This window comes from Mercurialis annua, linkage group LG4 (genome assembly GCF_937616625.2).
Source record: "Mercurialis annua linkage group LG4, ddMerAnnu1.2, whole genome shotgun sequence".
Taxonomy (NCBI): Eukaryota; Viridiplantae; Streptophyta; class Magnoliopsida; order Malpighiales; family Euphorbiaceae; genus Mercurialis; species Mercurialis annua.
The window spans coordinates 20,351,831-20,372,077 of record NC_065573.1 but is presented as its reverse complement, the minus strand read 5'-3'; the positions used below and the strand labels follow the sequence as shown (position 1 = coordinate 20,372,077).

The 20,247-nt window shown below is 31.1% G+C and overlaps 1 protein-coding gene across 1 annotated transcript; it reads left to right on the top strand.

Annotated features, from left to right (window-relative positions):
• Window positions 1-6,075: 6,075 nt before the first annotated feature.
• On the top strand, window positions 6,076-10,224 carry LOC126679416 (purple acid phosphatase 22-like). Its single transcript, XM_050374437.2, has 5 exons — window positions 6,076-6,488; window positions 6,733-7,024; window positions 8,105-8,673; window positions 8,879-8,967; window positions 9,758-10,224. Exons 1-5 carry the CDS (start codon window positions 6,339-6,341, stop codon window positions 9,990-9,992), a joined length of 1,335 nt encoding a protein of 444 aa, XP_050230394.1. The 5' UTR covers window positions 6,076-6,338; the 3' UTR covers window positions 9,993-10,224.
• The last annotated feature ends 10,023 nt before the right edge of the window (window positions 10,225-20,247 follow it).

The window sequence follows — 20,247 nt, the reverse complement described above, 5'->3', positions numbered from 1 at the left end:
CTAGGTCGTGGGTTCAATTCCTCCCACAAGCGCTCCCCTCCCCAAATTATCAAATTTTTTTTTGATTTTTTAGTGAAAGAGATAAAATAATATAACTGACCCAAGGATTTGTTCATCTCTAATTTTAAATTAAGCGAAATCAAAGAATAGGATCATCTACTAATTAGTTCTTCTAATCCACAATATTTGTCGTATTTAAAAAATATTTTTAATTCGTACTATTTATTACTTTAAAACATCAAAAATGTTTATTGATATTTTTTTAAGTTTATTTCCTATAATTTATTGAAACAATACAATGACTCAAAATAATAATAATAATAATCATAAATACCAACAAATTTTAAAAAAGGATCAACTAATTAATAAAAGTGTTCATAAGTTAAGAGATAATAATTATTTTTAAAATTTTTATATTTTAATTAAATGCGATAAATATTATAGACCAAAAGAGTATAAATTATTGATTTTTTTTATCATATTTTTTTTATTAATATATGCAATAAATTTAAAACCAGCCTGTCTTCAACCACAAAATTTAAAGAATCAAGATGAGATATACAACCAATTTTTGAGGGCTTAAATTCTGAAAAGTCTTAGCTGTACTTTGCTTTCAGACATTTTAAAAATGAATCTCTGGAACAAAAAAATACTTTTACCTGTTTCAATTTAATATAATAATTTTTATTTTGGTAATATATTTATTACTCTAACTTTCTTTCAATTTTTTTTGTTATAGTTTGAAAACTCAAAATATCTCTATTCAATTAGAGTGAAAAATAGAAAATAACAATTATCATATGAAAAAATATTTTTAATTAGAGTGAAACATAAAAAATTACAATTATCATATGAGTAAAAGGTAATAAAAAAAACATGAAAATGACTCCATGACAGTAGTTGACTAGCTAACTGGCAAGTAGGGGTATGCACGGTTCCTGGATATCTTCAAACCGAACCAAAAACTGGACCAAAAATATCCAGTACCGAAAAATATCCGTTGTCCATTGACTTTCTCCGAACCGAACCGTACCAAAAATTTAATTGATACGGTTCTGGAGTTTTTATAAATAACCGTACCGAAAACCGAACCGAACTTATACCCGAAGAACCGAAATTATATATATATATATTATTCTATTTTTAATTTGATTATTATATTCGTATTAATTTTGAATTACTAAACATTAAAATTGTTTTATAAAATTATATAAATTTATCAAATATTTAATAATTATTAAAAGTATTTAAAAAAATTAATATGAATAATTTACATATTCATTATTTTCTACTATTGACCAAATTACATAGTTTTAACAAAAATGATATAGTTTAGACTTGAAAATAGATAAAAGTATCTTTATCAAATAATCAAAAATTTAATATTAAATCGAATGATAATATACAAATTGTGTCCTTATATTTTATTGATGATTATTTATTTGTGATGGTTGAAAATATAAAAAAGACGAATGTGTTCCTAATTAATTTTAAAAGTCAAAATTATATATTATAATATAATAGAGATCATATTTTAAATAAAACAATATCCATAGTTTTAGTGATATCCGTACCGAACCGTACCGCATCATTAGAACCGAATCCCCGTACCGAATCGTATCAAAAATAAAATTTACGAACCGAACCGATTATTGGTACGGATCCGGAGATCCAATTTTCGATATCACTGACTTTTGGTTTGATTCCGGAGATTTATCAATCCCCGAATTCCCCAGATTAGTGGCCAAAGGATACAACCAGCAAGATGGTATGGATTATCTTGAAACCTTCTCTTCACTGGCAAAAATGACAACAATCAGAACATTACTGGCCTTAGCAGCAATTCTTAACTGGCAGTTACATTAGCTAGACATTACCAATGCTTTTTTTCATGGTGATTTACTTGAAGAAGTTTATATGAAATTTCCACCTGGTTTCAACAGTGCTTCTAACTCTCACAAGGTATGCAAGCTTAAAAAATCTCTTTATGGTTTAAAACAGACCAGTAGACAATGGAATGATAAATTGACCAAAGCTTTTCTTTCACAAGGATTCACAGTTTCTATTGCTGATCCATCTCTTTTTATAAAGCACAATGCAGAATCCTTCATTGCTCTTTTAATTTATGTTGATGATGTTATAATTGCAAGTGATTCTGCTATTGCTATTTCAAATATAAAGTGCTTTCTGCATCAAGCCTTCAGTATCAAAGATCTTGGTAAACTGAAGTACTTTCTTGGTCTTGAGTTCACAAGATCAGCTTCTTGAATCAATTTATCCCAAAAAACGCATGCACTTGATTTCTTGCATGAAACTGGTTTTGTTGATTGCAAACCAGCACCTACTCCAATGATTACATCCAAGAAGTTATGCAAGGATGATACTGATCTCTTACCAGACAACAAGAATATAGAAGACTGATTGGAAAATTATTATATATGTGCACCACAAGACCTGGCTTGTCTTTTTCTATCCAGCAATTGTCACAATTTTTGGATTGTCCTACTTCTACTCATATGCAAGATGTTCATAGGATAATCAAATACATCAAAGGAGCCCCTGGCAAAGCTCTCTTCTTTTCCTCCTCTTCTACTATCACTATAACAGCTTTTTTTGATTCAGACTGGGCCTCATGTCTTGATACCAGAAAATATGTGTCTGGTTTCTGTGTTTTCATTTGTAAATCCCTCATTTCATGGAAAGCAAAGAAGCAAACTACAATTTCTCGATCAAATTCTGAAGCTGAATACAGGGCATTAGCTAGTTTAACCTGTGAAATACAGTGGTTATCTTATCTGCTGACAGACTTGCATCAATCTTTCACTCTCCCTGCACAAATCTTCTGTGATAGTAATTCTGCTATACAGTTAGCACACAATCCTGTGTTTCATGAAAGGTCCAAACACATTGAAATAAATTGTCACATTGTGAGAGAGAAGATCAATTCTGGCCTTATTCACTTGCTTCCAATCTCAACCACTAATCAAGTTGCAGATTGCTTCACTAAACCATTACCTCTTGCAAATTTTGATACTGCTATTTCCAAACTGTCTCTACATGACATATATGATCCAGCTTGAGGGGAGTATCACAGCTATTGCTGTAATTTGATTCACATTGCTTCTATTATGCTTTCTTCAGCTTCAAGCAACAACAAACACAATTCTGCTCTTTTGTGTTTCTTAGCTGCAACGTGAAGATCCTATACACATCCTGGAATGAGCTGTCATTTGTCAGAGTCATTTGGATTGTTGAGCTGTCATTCAGTAATAGAACATGTGCTGAAATCTGAATAGATTAGTCATGAGCTAAGTGTGAGTTTTAGAGTTAGTTAGATAGCAATTTTTTTTTGCATCCTCTCTTTATTTCTGTAAAAGAAAGATAGAATTGCCAATAGTTTGTAATCTTCATTTTTCTCAAAATTAATAAAGTTTTTCTTTTCTCTTAAAACCAGAGGGTACAGGCAATGCATATGCAGCAAGATAAGACTCAATATAGTCTGTACAATTTTCCTAACCTGTCCAACAATGCATTGGTGGGTCTTTTGAAAAATGAGATAAAGTTTACGAATCTTTATGAACGGTTAACGCATTTAATTTAAGGGATATAAGATTTTGCCCTTTATATTTGAATAAAGGTTCAATCTGCACCACCAGATCTAAAACAATTATATGATATATTAAAATTACAAATTACAAATATAATTTTTTTATAATTAGGAAGGGGACAACATTTATATTAATTAAAATATAGGAAAATTTGAAATGGTAAAATTAAAAAAGTTTTAATTGATTTTTCAATTTTAATTGTCAAACAATTCATTTTTGTTGAATTCCTTCCTTAATTTAATGCCCTGATGACTTTTTATCTATAGGTTGGCAAAGCATGATGCTTCCATTTTATTTATGTTTTAATTTTTAGTTTACTATACAAAAAAAAAAAAAGATTGATAATATGTCCAAATATTCAAAAAAATTTGTTGTTGTCGGTAGAATTAATATAAGGACAATAACTTGAACGTATTTAAGTTTAAAATTCTATATTCTAGTTAAGCTTTACTTATGAGAAAATTACTAGAGCATTCTCTCACATTGAATAAGTAAGGCAAATAATAGATATTTGTGTGTGGAGGACACTAAAGATTATAAATTTATTATCAAAGATTTATTTTGATGGTTTACATTTTTGGCTGAATTAATTATTTAAGAGATAAATTAATGTAAAGAAAAATTTTCTACAAGCGTTTCTTTTTTTAATTATATATATAAAAAATAATAATATATTGTTATATATTTATGATAAAGAAAAGTTGTATTAATTATGTATATTGTAATGTGAATTGGCATACAGGACAAGATATTTACATTGAAGTTGAAATTATTTTATGTCTTTTTCATACAATTAATTATTTATAAGGTACATTCCAAGGATATTCGATTAAACATGTTCGCTTGATTATACTTAATCTAAACTTCGATGTTTAGGTGTTAAATTTAAATTGATACATGTGGAATCAATGACCAAAGCATTTTCAAATAACTTAAATCAATTCTGTTAATCTCCTTAAAATATTAAAAATCCTAAAATTCTAAAATACTTGATTCCCTCCTAGTCTGAAAAACATATTAAAAATCCTAAAGTCCTGTTAATCTCCTTAAAATAAGGGAAGCTTATCGGCAATGGTGTATATTTACTACTAATTGATTAATTAAAGTTTATTCATAAAAAAATATATTTCTACTTCTTTTTCTCATTAATCTTTTTAATTTTGTTAAATATAGTTTAATCTTAATAAAAAAAAATTAATCATAGTCAATCCATTCAATAACATATTTGTTGGGCCATAACAAGCACAATGTATGAAAAAATACATTGATAAGTCCAAAATGAGAAACATATAATCGTTGCCGGACATTACATAAAACTCAAATTCTAAAGTAATGTATTAGATAGTCCATTCTATTTATATATCTTACATTCTATTCATTTTTTTAATGGGCGATTTTCAATCACATTTAATACACAACCATATTTATCCAAAAAAATAAATATTCTCTGTGTTTTTAATTCTAACCAAGCATAATTATTGTAAATTGAAAGATACTACCAGAATTATGCTACAATTGAAAGATAAAATTAATAATTTGAAAGGGGTAGATGATATAAAATTTAATTGCTTCATTAATTATTCATTTGTATAAATTTGGGGAATAAATTAATATTTAAATTGGTAAAATGTATTATTTAAATTTGTAGGATATAATTTTAGATTTTTCTTATTTAATATAGTAATAAACAAATATGCATGATACATGCATATATTATTTTTTTGTAATTTTCTACTCGAGTCTGGATAGCTTAATTAGAGACAAAATGTCCCATGCTCAGAAGAAAAACTATATTAGTGCTAACTTGTTTAAAAGGTACGTAGTACCATAATTTAAGAACCGAAAGTGAAATTTAAACGTTTAGGGTCAATTTCATGCCACTTCACATTTAACTTCAAGTCACATTATCTATAGTATGTTAATACTTCACGTCTTCTTCTGCATTTTTGTGGTCTTAAATGTACACATATTTAAACTTATTTGTTCTGTCAAGATGAATTATTACTCAAGAAAACGTTTCTTCTGCGTTTTTTTTTATTTTTGAATTTAAAATTCTATAATTACACATTTATAATTTCTTTTCATCTAGAAAATATTATCTTTTTCTTGTTTTAGCGCTTCTGTAAGAGTATAGACTTCAAACATTCCCCTTTCTTTAGTAAATGAGCCGAACCAAGTCCGAATTAAGCCAGTTTGAGCTCGAATCAGCTTAAATTTTCAAGATCGAACTCGAATGATATCCGGAGCTACGCAAACTCAATACGATCAGTTCAATAAACAATAAGAGTAATTATTGAAAATCTATTATATTTAATCTATTTGATTTTTTTATTATAAAATGTAAATTCAACCAACTACACATAAAAATTCAGAGGTATATAAAAACTAATATAACAAATATGATAATTATTCTATTTATATAAGAGATTCGCTGTGGATTCATTTATGCCCTCCAAGTCTTTTTCATTGACACTCGAGTTTGTCTAGAAATGAAATTCAATTAACTCAAATTCGGTTCATTTTTCAATTGGATCTCAAACATTTTTCTAAAGTCGATCTCAAGTAATTCGCGAGTGACACAGCTTGTGAACACCCCTAACTAGCATATCCTTATATTCCAATAGACTTACTTGACGCCATTGCAATCTTTTATTTTAATTATTTTATATCTGAACCTCCATCTTTAAATCTAAAGCTTCTCTTGTGCCCTTCTTTCACAACATCAAGAACATGGACAAGTTTTTGCCATTTGGGCTCTCTCTTCTCTTAACCACTTCCTTCTTCAACCTTTCTCTTGCATCAACTCCCTCTTACTCTCGACCTTCTGCTCGCAGTTTGATACTCACTCCTCATAACCGATCCAATTCCGACCCCCAACAGGTAGGTCTCTTATACGTAAACTCCTCGATTTTTACATTTCGGCGTTTTATTTTATCGTTTTTCGAACATTTTACCTATTTTTCTACTTTTTTTATATAATTTTATTTAGCCACGTCTATCTCTTTTATATATTACGTGAAATTCTTAGATAAACTTAATTTGCCATGCTGTTACGTATAATGAATGCATTATGTTATTTGCTAATTGATATTTTTTTTACTAATTTTGGGTAATGGTGATTTAGGTACATATATCTCTAGCAGGAAAAGATTATATGAGAGTGACATGGATTACAGAGGACAAACATGTAGAATCTAAGGTAGAATATGGAAAGGAAACAGGAAGATACAATGCAATGAAAACAGGAGATCATACCTCTTATAATTATTTTTTCTATAGCTCCCCAAAGATTCATCATGTGAAGATTGGTCCATTGGAGCCAAACAGTACCTATTTTTATAGATGTGGTGGATATGGTCCTGAATTTTCTTTCAACACTCCTCCTTCTAATTTCCCTATTGAATTTGTTGTCGTTGGTATGTCTTTTTCAACATTTAATTTTTTTACCCTATTTTTTTAGCTTGTCCTAACATTTTAACTTATAGTCTTGTAGTAAAGAAAACCTAGGGAATAACTAATGGTACGACGTGTATAAAAATCGAACCATATTGATCAATTGGACTAACCGATAAATTTGTTTTGACTTTCTTTGATATTATAAAAAAAAATTGCTTTTTTTGGTTTAGTATGGTATGGAAAGTAAAAAAAAAAAAACTTAGTGTATTTATTGTTCAAACCAAATAGAATTGTTTCTCAAAAATAAAAAATAGAATTGGAAAAATTGATTTTTTTAAAATATTTTAAAGATTTATAAATTTAATTTAAGTTCGATTTAGTAAAAAAAATATTCTATTTTGAGTCACTTTAAAGTATACGAACACATTTTTACAAAAGCACAATGGTTAGTCATATTCACATCTTATTGTTTTCGATTATCTTTCTGTTATTTAATCACTTTATTTCGTCTTTTGATCCGGTTACAACTTGTTTTTCTCTTTCTTCTCCTTCTCTTATCATTTTGTGCTAAAACGATTCTAGTTAATGCTAATTTAACAAGCTAGCTAGAAATGAAAAATATTAATTAATCACAAATAGTGGATAATTAAGTTTAGCTAGTTACATCTTTCATTACGTTAGTGTTTTGCTTTTGATATGATAGAAGAAGCTCTACTTTTAGGAATTTTTTGGACGGTCATCTTAAGATTTTGGTCAATTAAGAACTTGGTGCTACTTTAAGTGCAAGCAAACACCCCAAAGGTAGAGAGAATGAAGAGTATACTCAAAATTAAGGATACTTGGCGTCTACAACTTTTTATTTCTTAACTTTTACAATTGTTTGCATGTTAGTTCTCTTTTCTTAGAATTAACCATTAAAGATAAATATAATTTTCTTGTATGAATTTGTAAGATTGACTCGCGTTAATTTAGATTTTGACTCTAAAATAAAAATAATTTTTTTTTTATGATCAAATATAAAGTTAAGATGTAAATGAATTTAACATATAATTGTCATTTATTGGAATTTAATTTATAGTTTTTCATTCCAAATATTTTAGGTGATCTAGGGCAAACCGAATGGACAAAATCAACACTAGAACATGTTGGAAGTCGAGATTACGATGTATTTTTACTACCCGGAGATTTATCTTATGCCGATAGTCAGCAACCGTTATGGGATTCATTTGGGCGCCTAGTCGAGCCATATGCTAGCCAGCGACCGTGGATGGTCACAGAAGGGAACCATGAGATCGAAACGTTTCCGTTTATATATCCACATGGGTTCAAGGCCTATAACTCAAGATGGCTAATGCCATATGAGGAGAGTGGCTCGACCTCAAATTTGTACTACTCATTTGATGTTGCTGGTGCTCATGTCATTATGTTAGGATCTTATACAGATTTCGAGGCCGAATCGGATCAATACAAGTGGCTTGAAGGCGATTTGGGTAAAATTGATCGGAAAAAAACTCCGTGGGTTATTGTGTTATTGCATGCTCCATGGTATAATACTAATACTGCCCATCAAGGAGAAGGAGAAAGTATGAGAAAAGCTATGGAAGAAATGTTGTATAAGGCAAGAGTTGATGTCATTTTTTCTGGGCATGTTCATGCTTATGAACGATTTGTAAGTATTTATTATTTTATTATTTTCAATTTTTGGGTTTTTATTATCATGAAATTATTAATTATTTTGGCTTAATATTTTAGACTTAAATATCAATCTACTAACTGAATTTATAACGTAATGAGTAATGAGTAATTATAATCAAAATTAACTCTTTTTATCAAAAAATATTGCAGACTATGATTTTTTTTTTTGAAATATGCAGACTAGGATTTATGACAACAAGGCCGATCCATGTGGTCCGATGCATATAACCATAGGTGACGGAGGGAATCGTGAAGGACTTGCATTATTGTGAGTATTTTATTCTTTAATCTTATACTATAGAATGATAATTGGATGAATAATATAGAAGCAGGATCATTATATTTCCTCTTTCTTAAAAACATATATACATATAAATAAACTATATTTTATAATAAGCTAAATGGTCCTAAACAGTTTTCCCTATAAATTTATATAATAAAAAATTAAATTTTATTAATCTTAGCACAATATAAAAAGTTAATAATAATTTTAACTCAATTTATTTATAACATTTTGAATGATAAACTATAATTTCTATCTAAATTTCAAAAAAGAATTGCAATTTTACAAGTACTACTTTAAAAAAAATTGCATTCGTTAAATACTTTTAAAATTATATTAGAATTGATGTCAACATTTAAAATCAAATTAAAATTACCGAAATTAATTTTTTTGATTAAATTTTAAAAAGTAGAAATAAAAAAAATGAAATCAATGTATTTAAATTATATAAATTGGGCTTAGTCAGGGAACATGGACCTTTCATAAGTGGTAATGGGTTATTTGCTTACTTAGCTAGCCCTATTGTTTTCATCTGGTTGAAGCCCAGTTGCATTAGACCTTAAAAGATCTGATTTTATGATTTCCTGCAACATATTTCAAAGTAAATTAACTAGGAAATTACAATAAATTATTGCTCAAAACCAATTTTATTTTATAAATTTTAATCTTTTAGTTAAATATTACATAAACAAAGTATGAGAAATAAATACAAATTTTTAAAAAATTAACAAAAAAAACATGGAGTCTAATAATGTAAATGTATTTGATATTGAAGGTTTAAGAATCCTGCTTCTGTTATGTCATTGTTTCGAGAACCAAGCTTCGGACATGGAAGATTGAAGATAGTAGACGAAACGCGTGCGTATTGGTCATGGCAACGCAACGATGATTCGACATCTTCCAAAGCTGATGATATCTGGCTACATAGCTTAAGCTCATCTAAAGCATGTTGGGCAAATACCATTGACAAAAAAGATGGAGTAACATCATTTGTTAAGGAAGAACTTTAAACTTATTTTCTTCAATAATTAGGGATATTCAATTTTGTTTGTCACTAATTTTTTTCATTTTATTTTATTTTGGTTTAAGAAGAAAAATATAAGTTGAGAAAATTTGTTCGTCAAATAGGCTCCATTTGACTCCCGGAATCACTCGAAAACCTTTATGTAAATTCTATAATCCAATTAAATTAGAATATATTGAATTTTATGTTCAAAATAATATATATCAAAAGTTTATTAACTTGTTCTGGTTGCTTTCTAGACGAAGAACCACCAAACGATTTCGAAGTGCGCAAACATCAAATAATAATATTTAAAATTTCGTATAGCAAGAAATACTTTGTGAAGTTTTTAATTTGAAGAAAAAAAATACTCACATAAAATAGATAAAATCTATAACGGTAAATGAAAACACGAGGAAGAAGAGTAATAAAATATACGATAGAAGACTATTTATTGGTTGTAAGTTCAAAACATTTAGGACTTTATTGAGAAATATCCAGTTTGCTTAAAATAATCCCAAACATATGAGTTTCATTAATAAATTGGGGGCAACACTTTTGAAACCAAAATATTTACACTCATCCGTGATCAAGGATAATAATTTTCTCTAACACGTTATTTTCATTCTCACTACAGAATCTCTCCGGCGATATTTTTTCTTTTTCTTTTCAGATTTTCGACACAAACCCATCCTTTTTTCTCCTTAGATTTCCGACGAAGAATAGCCATCCACTTAACGATTTAAATCAAGAAAATCTAATTAGACAGTTTTTTTTGTCTTCCGCCTATAGATCATGCTTTATTTCTGCTAATTTCTTCTTCTTCTTCTTCTTTTACTTCTTCTTCTTCTTCTTCTTCTTCTTCTTTTTCTCCATCTCTTTAATTTATGTTTTTTTTTGTTGATTTATGACTTTCGAATTATACGTCCACGAGTTTAAAAATTTCATGGATTTTATTATTTTCTCAAATAATTTCTAATTTTTGTTTTTGATTTTGATTTTGTAAATGAAGATTTATTGTTAATTCGTCATTGGTGTTGCGTGATCTTCATCCACATCACATCAGTATGTATATTAATAATTCATGAATGCCAAATCAAATGGTAAATTTTGTGCATACTATATGTATATTTTGTATATACTATACGTATATTTTGTTCTTTTATATTTTTTTTTATAAATTGTTCACCATTAGAGCCGTGTGATGTTCATCCACATCATAATCAATATGTATATTAATAATTTATGAATGCTAGATCAAATGGTATATTTTGTGTATACTGTATATATATTTTGATCGTATACTTTTAATATTAATTGTTCGCCACTAGAGCTACATGTTGTTCATCCACAGCATTGTTAGTATGTATATCTATATCTAGAGTATTAAACTAAAGCAAATTCACAGTACATTGAATAGTGAATTTTCCTCAGTTTTGTACCCTTTTAGATCATCTGTGCCGTTGTCCATCAACTTAACATTGCTGACAAGCCATGTGATCCTTTTATATCTAAAGCCACAATTATATATGTAGGTTATAATCACATTTAGATTCATGATTGCCAACATACCTATTATCCATACATTATATGTCATTTGTTCTTTAAGTAACCAAACCAAACAATTGAATGACAGTACAAGTGATATTCTCCAAGTATCTAGTTACCTCAATTTTTTATATAACAAAATAATTAAACAAGTCAGATGCAATATAGTCACAAAATGTATGCTCAATTCAATAATGATCTATATCTAAAGTATAAAATTCAAGCAAATTTACAGTACCTAACAGTGAATTTGCCTCAATTTTGTATCATTTTAGATCATCTGTACTGTTGTCTATCAACCCAACATTGCTGACAAACCATGTGATCCTTTTATATCTAAAGACATAAATATATATGTAGGTTATAATCACATTTAGATTCATGATTGCCTACATACCTATTATCCATACATTAAGTGTTATTTTCTCTTTTAAATAACCAAACCAAACAATTAAAATGACAGTACAATTGATATTCTTCAAGTTAATAATAATATAACTTTTAGTATACTTCTAATATAAATTGTTCATATATTTTTAGTATATTTTTTTATTATCTTGTTCATATACATTCATTGTTAGTTTTAAGATAGACTGTTTCTATACTTTCAATATTATTTTAATAAACATTGTTTGTATACTTTTAGTTAGTGTTTTCAGAACTGGACCAGACCGGCCAATTCATTCGGTTCGACCTTGAACCGAAGGCTAGTCCGGTTCCATACTTACCTAAAACACGGGTTTTCGGTTCAACCTCTTTGAATCGGAAAAACCCGTCGGTTTAACAATCAAACCCGTTCAATTTCATAACTAAAAATCTATTTTCATCGGTAGATCTGCTTTCAATGCTAGATTTGGTTTCTCCAAAAAAATTAATGTATAATATTTAACATCGGTCTTGAGCATGAGCGCGTAGGTGAAGAGATCTGGTATAAAACAAGAATTCAGTCATTCATCTTCACTAGCAAGGGTGGCGAGCCAATGGAAAATAATAATACAATGGTGAATAGACAAAAGAAAAAAGTTGAGATGCCAAATTTTATGATGACAGCTAAGAAAATAGAAGCTACTGAGGGAAGTTGGTTGGCCATCCTTTGATGAAGAGTGAAGATATTAAAAGTGACTGACATCAATATCTTCTTTTGTCTTTAAATTACTTTTAAACAAATATTATTTCTCCTTGGTAATTGAAATTAATATATAATAAAATAATATTTTTAATGGAATCCCTAATAATATAGTTAGGAGCCTATCACGGTGAAGATTTAAAATCAACATATAAATGAGTATAAATATAAATTATTAATTGTACGGTTCAACCGATGGTTCAACACTTCAACCGGTTGAACCTAGAACCAGTAGTCACACCAGTTCTTTCAAATTTCTTTTAGTATACTTGTTATATATTGTTTGTATACTTTTAATGTATATAATTGTATATTTTTAGTATACTTGTTGTATATTTGTTGTATACTGTTAATGTGTATTTTTTGCTAAACTTCTTTGATTATGATTTTCTGCAATATTTTTTGTTAAATATTCTTCTTCTTCTTCCCAAATTTACCACCATCATCATCTATATATAGTATAACATATGTATACTTTTTCATACTTTTCCACTTGTGATATTACTGACAACAAATATTATTGCATATGTAGCTGTAGATCGAATGACGTCGACATAATATCAGAGGACATCGTTAAAAATAGATCGGAGGACAGCGTCGGCAACCAATTGAAGAAACAGAGAATAAATATAGCAAAAGACTGAGAAAGGCGTCAACATTGGAAAAAGGACAGCACCGGTAAAAGATCGAGGACGGCGCAGGCAAAAGATCGAGGACAGCGCCGGCAGAAAATCGAGGAACACATTGGTAGAAAATTTGATTGAAGAACAACTTAGAGGAAGGCAAAATTGATTGAAAAATGTAAACATAGAGACAGATAATTGTTTTTCTTATATTTCATTCAACAATATAGAAGAGTATTTATACAACTCTAAATACACTCAGTTAGGAAGTTTTCCTAATTGACTAAATCGCTACAATCAAGTATTCTAATTGATACTAATTGATACTAATTGATTGATATAAATAACTTCCTAATATATTTATATTCTAACACTCCCCTTCAAATTTGAGCATAGATATTTGTCATGCCCAGCCTAGTTGCTCTCCGGTTCTGACATATGACATGGAATCCAGTCTTGTTGTAGCTCCTCTCGAACAAAATGACACTCAATTTCAATATGCTTCGTTCTCTCATGAAATACAGAATTATTTGCAATATGAAGAACAACTTGATTATCTCACCATAACTTTGTCGACATCGAAGTCTTAAGTCCTATGTCACTCAAAAATTGATGGATCCACATTACTTCACATACTGTTTGTGCCATAGCTCTATATTTTGACTTGAGTGTGAAACAACACTCTACTTCTTACTTTTCCATGAAATCAGATTTCCTCCAACAAACACACAATATCCTGAAATGGAGCTTCTATCGATCTTAGATCCCGCCCAATCTGCATCAGAGAAACACTCTATATGACTATGCTCATGATTTTAGTATAAAATACCACGTCTAGGAGCTCATTTTAAGTAGCATAGAATCTATTCCAAAGCTTTCTAATGATCAATTGTTGGAGATGACATAAATTGGCTTGCCACACTAACTGAATGTGCAATGTCTGGATGAGTCACCGTGAGATAATTTAGCTTTTCCGCCAATATTTCTCAGGATCTTCAAATAATTTTCCTTCCTTTATGAGCTGCGAATTAGAAATCATTGGTCCGCTACATGGTTTAGCACCCGTTTTTCCTATTTCGGTTAGCAAGTCAAGAATATATTTTCTTTGACACAAAAGATCCCTTTCTTACTCCTCATTACTTCAACTCCCAAGAAGTAAATCAATATTCCCAAATCCTTTGTTTGAAACTGAGTATGTAGAAATAATTTGAGAGAAGAATTGCTTGCATCATTACTTACAGTAATGACAATATTATCTACATATACAACTAAAAGAATTAGGCTTGTACCAGGTTGCCTATAGAAGACAGAGTGATAAAATTTACTCTTCTCGGATGCTACACTAAACTTTCCAAACTAAGCTCGTGTGGACTCTGTTTGAGGCCATACAAAGATTTCTAAAGGCGATATATCTTCCCACACTTTCCCTGAGCAACAAATTCAGGAGGTTGCTCAATATACACTTCCTTCTAAAGATTCCCATGAAGAAAGGAATTTTTGATGTCTAGTTGATGTAAATTTCAGTTATGAGTGGCTACCAATGAGATAATAAGCAAATAGATGACAATTTAGCAACTGGAGAGAAAGTGTCAGCATAGTCAACGCAAGACGGGCCTTCAAACGAGCAATGAAACTACTAGATTATGGATTTAAATTATCCCACAAGCACTCACTCTTTTCAATATAAAAAAAATATACTAACACATTATTATTTAATGTAAATAACTAAAATTCTAATCATTTAGTATATTATATTACATAACTAAAAGTTTAACCATTAAATACAATTTTACTTTGAGTAAATGCAATTTGTCTAGGTATAAAGTCAATATAGCTTAATAACCACATCATCTCAATTCAATTGCCTTACCATTAGTCCATCAATTGCATTTCAACCACTGTACTAATTTGTTAAAAGAAAAATACAAACTGCCCCTTTGGTAGGCCTGCTTTGATTTGAGGCATCATATTGACAAATTCGTATTTTCTGTTTGATGATAACATTACCAAGCAAGCACCCAAAAAAAACTCTGTATGAATGCTGCTTTTTTTTTTTGTTATTTCTTAAAAAACAAACCTAAAATTGTTAACCTTTTTAATCAATTTTGGAACAACAACATCAATACACCATGTAAAAAATACATGGCATGCTAAAATTGCTGTAAATATAAATAATACTTCAAGAGATCCAAATGCTCATGACTTTGAAAATAATTATTTTCAATTTATTTTTAGAATAATTACTGTAACTTTTGATATTTATTGAAATTATGTTCACTTTTTACTAATTTTTTGAATTTAAATAATTACTATCACTTTGATATTTATTGAAGTTACGTTCACTTTTACCTAATTTTTAATTTTTATTTTTAAACAATAGATATGTAAAATAGTTCTTTTAAAGATATTATACAAGGAGATATTGTTTAAATAAAACTAAAATATTAGTAAAAACAAGCATTTTTTTTTATAAAATTTCAAGTTTATTTGTATAGATCTATAAATTTACTTAAAAAAATTCAGTATTTGTTTAAATTTTAAGTTTAAATTTTTAAAAATTCAAAATTATACTTTTATTCGTTTAGAATGTATTAGCAGTAGAACAAGCTCAAAATGCAGTGTTAGAGAGTTCTCGACACTGAATTTCAACTTATTTGTCGTCATCTTAAAATTATTTTTTATTGTTTTATTTTAATTTTTTTATAAAATTGATCTGCAAGACATTTTTTCCTGAATAATATCAAGTGTTTGGCAAAAATAAAGATATTTAATCAAAAAAATTAAAACTGACCCAAAATATCAAAAACGAGTAATGGTAAATGATAAATCACCAAATAGATCCGATCCGCTAAAGCCTGCAAACACCAATAAACAGAGGTCAGAAAGAACGCCGGAGGGGGTCTCCGGGCGTTCGCTCCGACGCTCAAGTCAAACTTTGTAGTAGGGGAAAGAAGAAGAAAAGAAAGAGTAATATTGAGTGAATAGAAAGAGGTACCTTAGGGTTTCCCCATATTGTGACTTATATAGACCATGTCTCGTGGTTCTTTTTCCCCTGTTAAGTAGGTCCGTGTTATATCTCGGTATTTGTATCTCGGGATCTAGGTGTGAACGCCGGAGAGTAAGTCATGTTATCATCGTGGTGATGCTAGGTATGGTTTATTCGTAGTTCGATATTGGTATCTCGGAATTTAGGATCTCTGTAAGGTACATGGTTTTGTATCTCGTTCAATGATATCTCGGTTACCGATCTGGTATAGCTAAAAGCTCGGTTAGCTAGACTTAGTGTCCTCTCATTTTATCGAGGTTGCTTCGCCCCTGTGATCATATATTATCCATACGTTATCACTAGTCCCCCTCCTGTGTATCGGACATTTATGTCCGTGTTGCCATGGTTGAAGTTATGCCAATATCTAAGCGTGGAGCCGTTAGCTCGACGTTAACATGTATCTCGGTGTTAAGTTCGTAGCTCGGTGTGACGTTGTATCAAGGCGTTAAATCGGTAGCTCGGCGTTCCACTCGTGGTGGTGTTAAGCTCGTGTCTCAGCATTTCTTTTTATCTTGGCATTAAGCTGGTAGCTCAGTGTCATGTTGTATCTCGGAGTTACATTGTATCTCGGCATTAAGCCAAAAGCTCAGCGTCATGTTGTATCTCAGCGTTAATCTAGAAGCTCGGCTTCACGTTGTATATCGGAGTGTATCTCGGCATCAAGCCGAAAGCTCGGCGTCATGTTGTATCTCAGCGTTAATTCGGAAGCTCGGCATCACGTTGTATTTTGACATCAAACTGGTAGCTCGAAGTCACGTTATATCTTGGAGTTATAATGTATCTCGGCATTAAGCCGAAAGCTCTGCGTCACGTTGTATCTCAGCGTTAAGCCGGTATCTCAGAGTCGCGTTATATCTCGGCGTTATAATGTATCTCGGCATTAAGCCGAAAGCTCTGCGTCACGTTGTATCTCAGCGTATCGCGTTATATCTCGGAGTTATAATGTATCTCGGCATTAAGCCGAAAGCTCTGCGTCACGTTGTATCTCAGCGTATCGCGTTATATCTCGGAGTTATAATGTATCTCGGCATTAAGCCGAAAGCTCTGCGTCACGTTGTATCTCAGCGTTAAGCCAGTATCTCAGAGTCACGTTATATCTCGGCGTTATAATGTATCTCGGCATTAAGCCGAAAGCTCTGCGTCACGTTGTATCTCAGCGTATCGCGTTATATCTCGGAGTTATAATGTATCTCGGCATTAAGCCGAAAGCTCTACGTCACGTTGTATCTCAGCGTTAAGCCAGTATCTCGGCATTAAGCCTTTTTTTCCTTGGTGATACAACCGGGTTACTTGTTTTTCTATTTTTGAAATTTTTTCTCTTATTTTCGGAGCTGTGTTTGTTGGACTTAGTGACCTTTTATCTTGTCGAGGTTGCTTCGCCCCTATGATGATACGTTACCACTAGTCCCCCCTCTTTGTATCGGATATTTATGTCCGTGTTGATCTTATCTCGGTATTTAGGCGGTATCTAGTTCTCGACGATGAGCCAGTTTGCCCTTTTATTCGACTTTGTTCGTTTGTTCTAGCTATCTAGCTTGGTGGTTTAGCCTAGCTCGTGGTTGGTGCATAGCCTGTGGATAGCACATAGCCCGCTGGTGGCCCATGGTGGCACATAGCCCGTGGATGGCACATAGCCCGCTGGTGGCTCATAGCCCGCTGGTGGCACATAGCCCGCTGGTGGCACATAGCCCGTGGAATATGGCACATAGCCCGTATATTGGCACTAGCCCGCTGGAATATGGCACATAGGCCGTATATTGGCACTAGCCCGCTGGAATATGGCACATAGCCCGTATATTGGCACTAGCCCGCTGGAATATGGCACATAGGCCGTATATTGGCACTAGCCCGCTGGAATATGGCACATAGGCCGTATATTGGCACTAGCCCGTCGCCCGAGGTCTTGGTCTTATATCGATGCCGTACCCGTAGGTCTTGGTCTTACTCTCATGCCGTACCTTTATACCGGGGTCTTGATCTTATATAGATGTTACTTCGCCTCTATGATTACACATTGTAGAAGAGTTACGTCAAAGCAAATATTCATAGTATTATTCTAATCATGTACAATTTAAATCATCTGTAGTTATAATTTTTGAACGATGTACTCGGAATTAATCAGCATGGTAAGTTTTGTCGAGTCGCTACATGATACATTAAGCTCACCGTCTCGTCATATGTCACCATGCAAATCAAAATAGTAATTGACCAGAAAAATTGATACAAAAGAAATATATCACAATTAAACCACCTTTAGAAAAAATAACCCACTAAGTTCTTTGAAATAAGTACCTCAATAATTATGTACCGTGTAAGATAAAAAGAAAACAAGTTGCGCTTTCCGCTCTTTAGGCACTTTTGCCAGTTTCAGTTTTAGGCATCACTGCTTTTCACAAGTGCACAAGCAATTAAAAGACCAAAATATCATCCAAATGAACAAATGGTTTCTACATGCTCATAAAAATGCCAGACTTCGAACATTTGTTTCACCGGTTAGCATAATCAAATATTTCTCTATAATGCTCCTTGAACTAAACACGAATATAATGCAAAAGAGGGATTTTAGATTCAATGTATGGAACATGTAGCCACAGAGAATCAACTCAAGCCACGGGTTAACTGTTATCAAAATGCCCGCCATTGATTGCCTTCAAGTGGACATAAGAAGTGACAAAACCAACTTTATTTTATTCTGCCTATTGGACCAAATTTGTCTTGTAAAGAGGTGCAGTATTAAGTGCATTAACATAGAGTTGGAAACTTGAACTGCGCCTAGTTTTTATCTCATGTTCAAGTTGGTGCCAAAGTTTCAATTCATGTCATGATTTACAAATTTAATTCCATTTTGCTACAAGTTAATATTTCGGTGCGTAACTAAAGTATATTCAAATAGCTTCATTGTCTCAAGGCATGCATATTTTAGTGTATAACTGAACTACTGTTTCCAATAATCACTTGACTAGATTTGAAAATACTCAATTGTTCGCTTACTCATTCGAGTAATATACCAGTAATAGCTCCAGGATCTCATTATTTTCCAATCCAAACTATGCATTTTCAAAGAATTATCAAAGGTCCAAGAAAGTTTTACTTCAACAAAATTTGCATAAACAAAGAAAATAGACCAGAACATTGCTGATAAACAGCAAACTCAGTGAAAATATCCAAATGAGACTCATCTACGTCAAAAACATTAAGATAACATGAACAAAAAGGTCCAAATAGCATTCTAGACTGGTCTGAGCACTAACAATGATCAACTGACATTAAAACAGGAGCGTGAGAGCAAGTGTATCATACTTTCCAAGTCTTGTAGTATCTATAAACTCAATTTCCCCTAGGAACATGTCAATCAAGGCAAATAATTTCAGGTTAGAAATTATCTAGGAGCTAAACACCCAATTACTGTATAGTCGCTCAACACTGGTAATGGGTTGTACCTCTGGTTCAACATACGTACTGACAATTAAAACAAATTGTGCCACTGAGTAGCTCTGTTCGGTTACGTATTGCACTAGAAAATTCAAACCATGTAGAAAATATTGAACACCTTAAATTGAGTGCTGGCAAAGCGGAAATTAGCGAGATTTGTTCTTCTTAGACGTGACAATTGTTTCCCGTGGTGACTAGTCAAGTAGATACAAAGTTCAACCATAGGTTATACTATATAGTTAGGGAGCAACATCCTTAGACACCAAGTCCAAGCTGGTCAAGTTAAGTTATTTATACTTATTGTGTATAGCCAAAATCATGTCTCTGAAAGATTGTATGCTTTTAAATGAAAACTTATTCATGTTCAAAGATTGAGCAAAGTTATAAAATATTAGTAAAAACAAGCATTTTTTTTTATAAAATTTCAAGTTTATTTGTATAGATCTATAAATTTACTTAAAAAAATTCAGTATTTGTTTAAATTTTA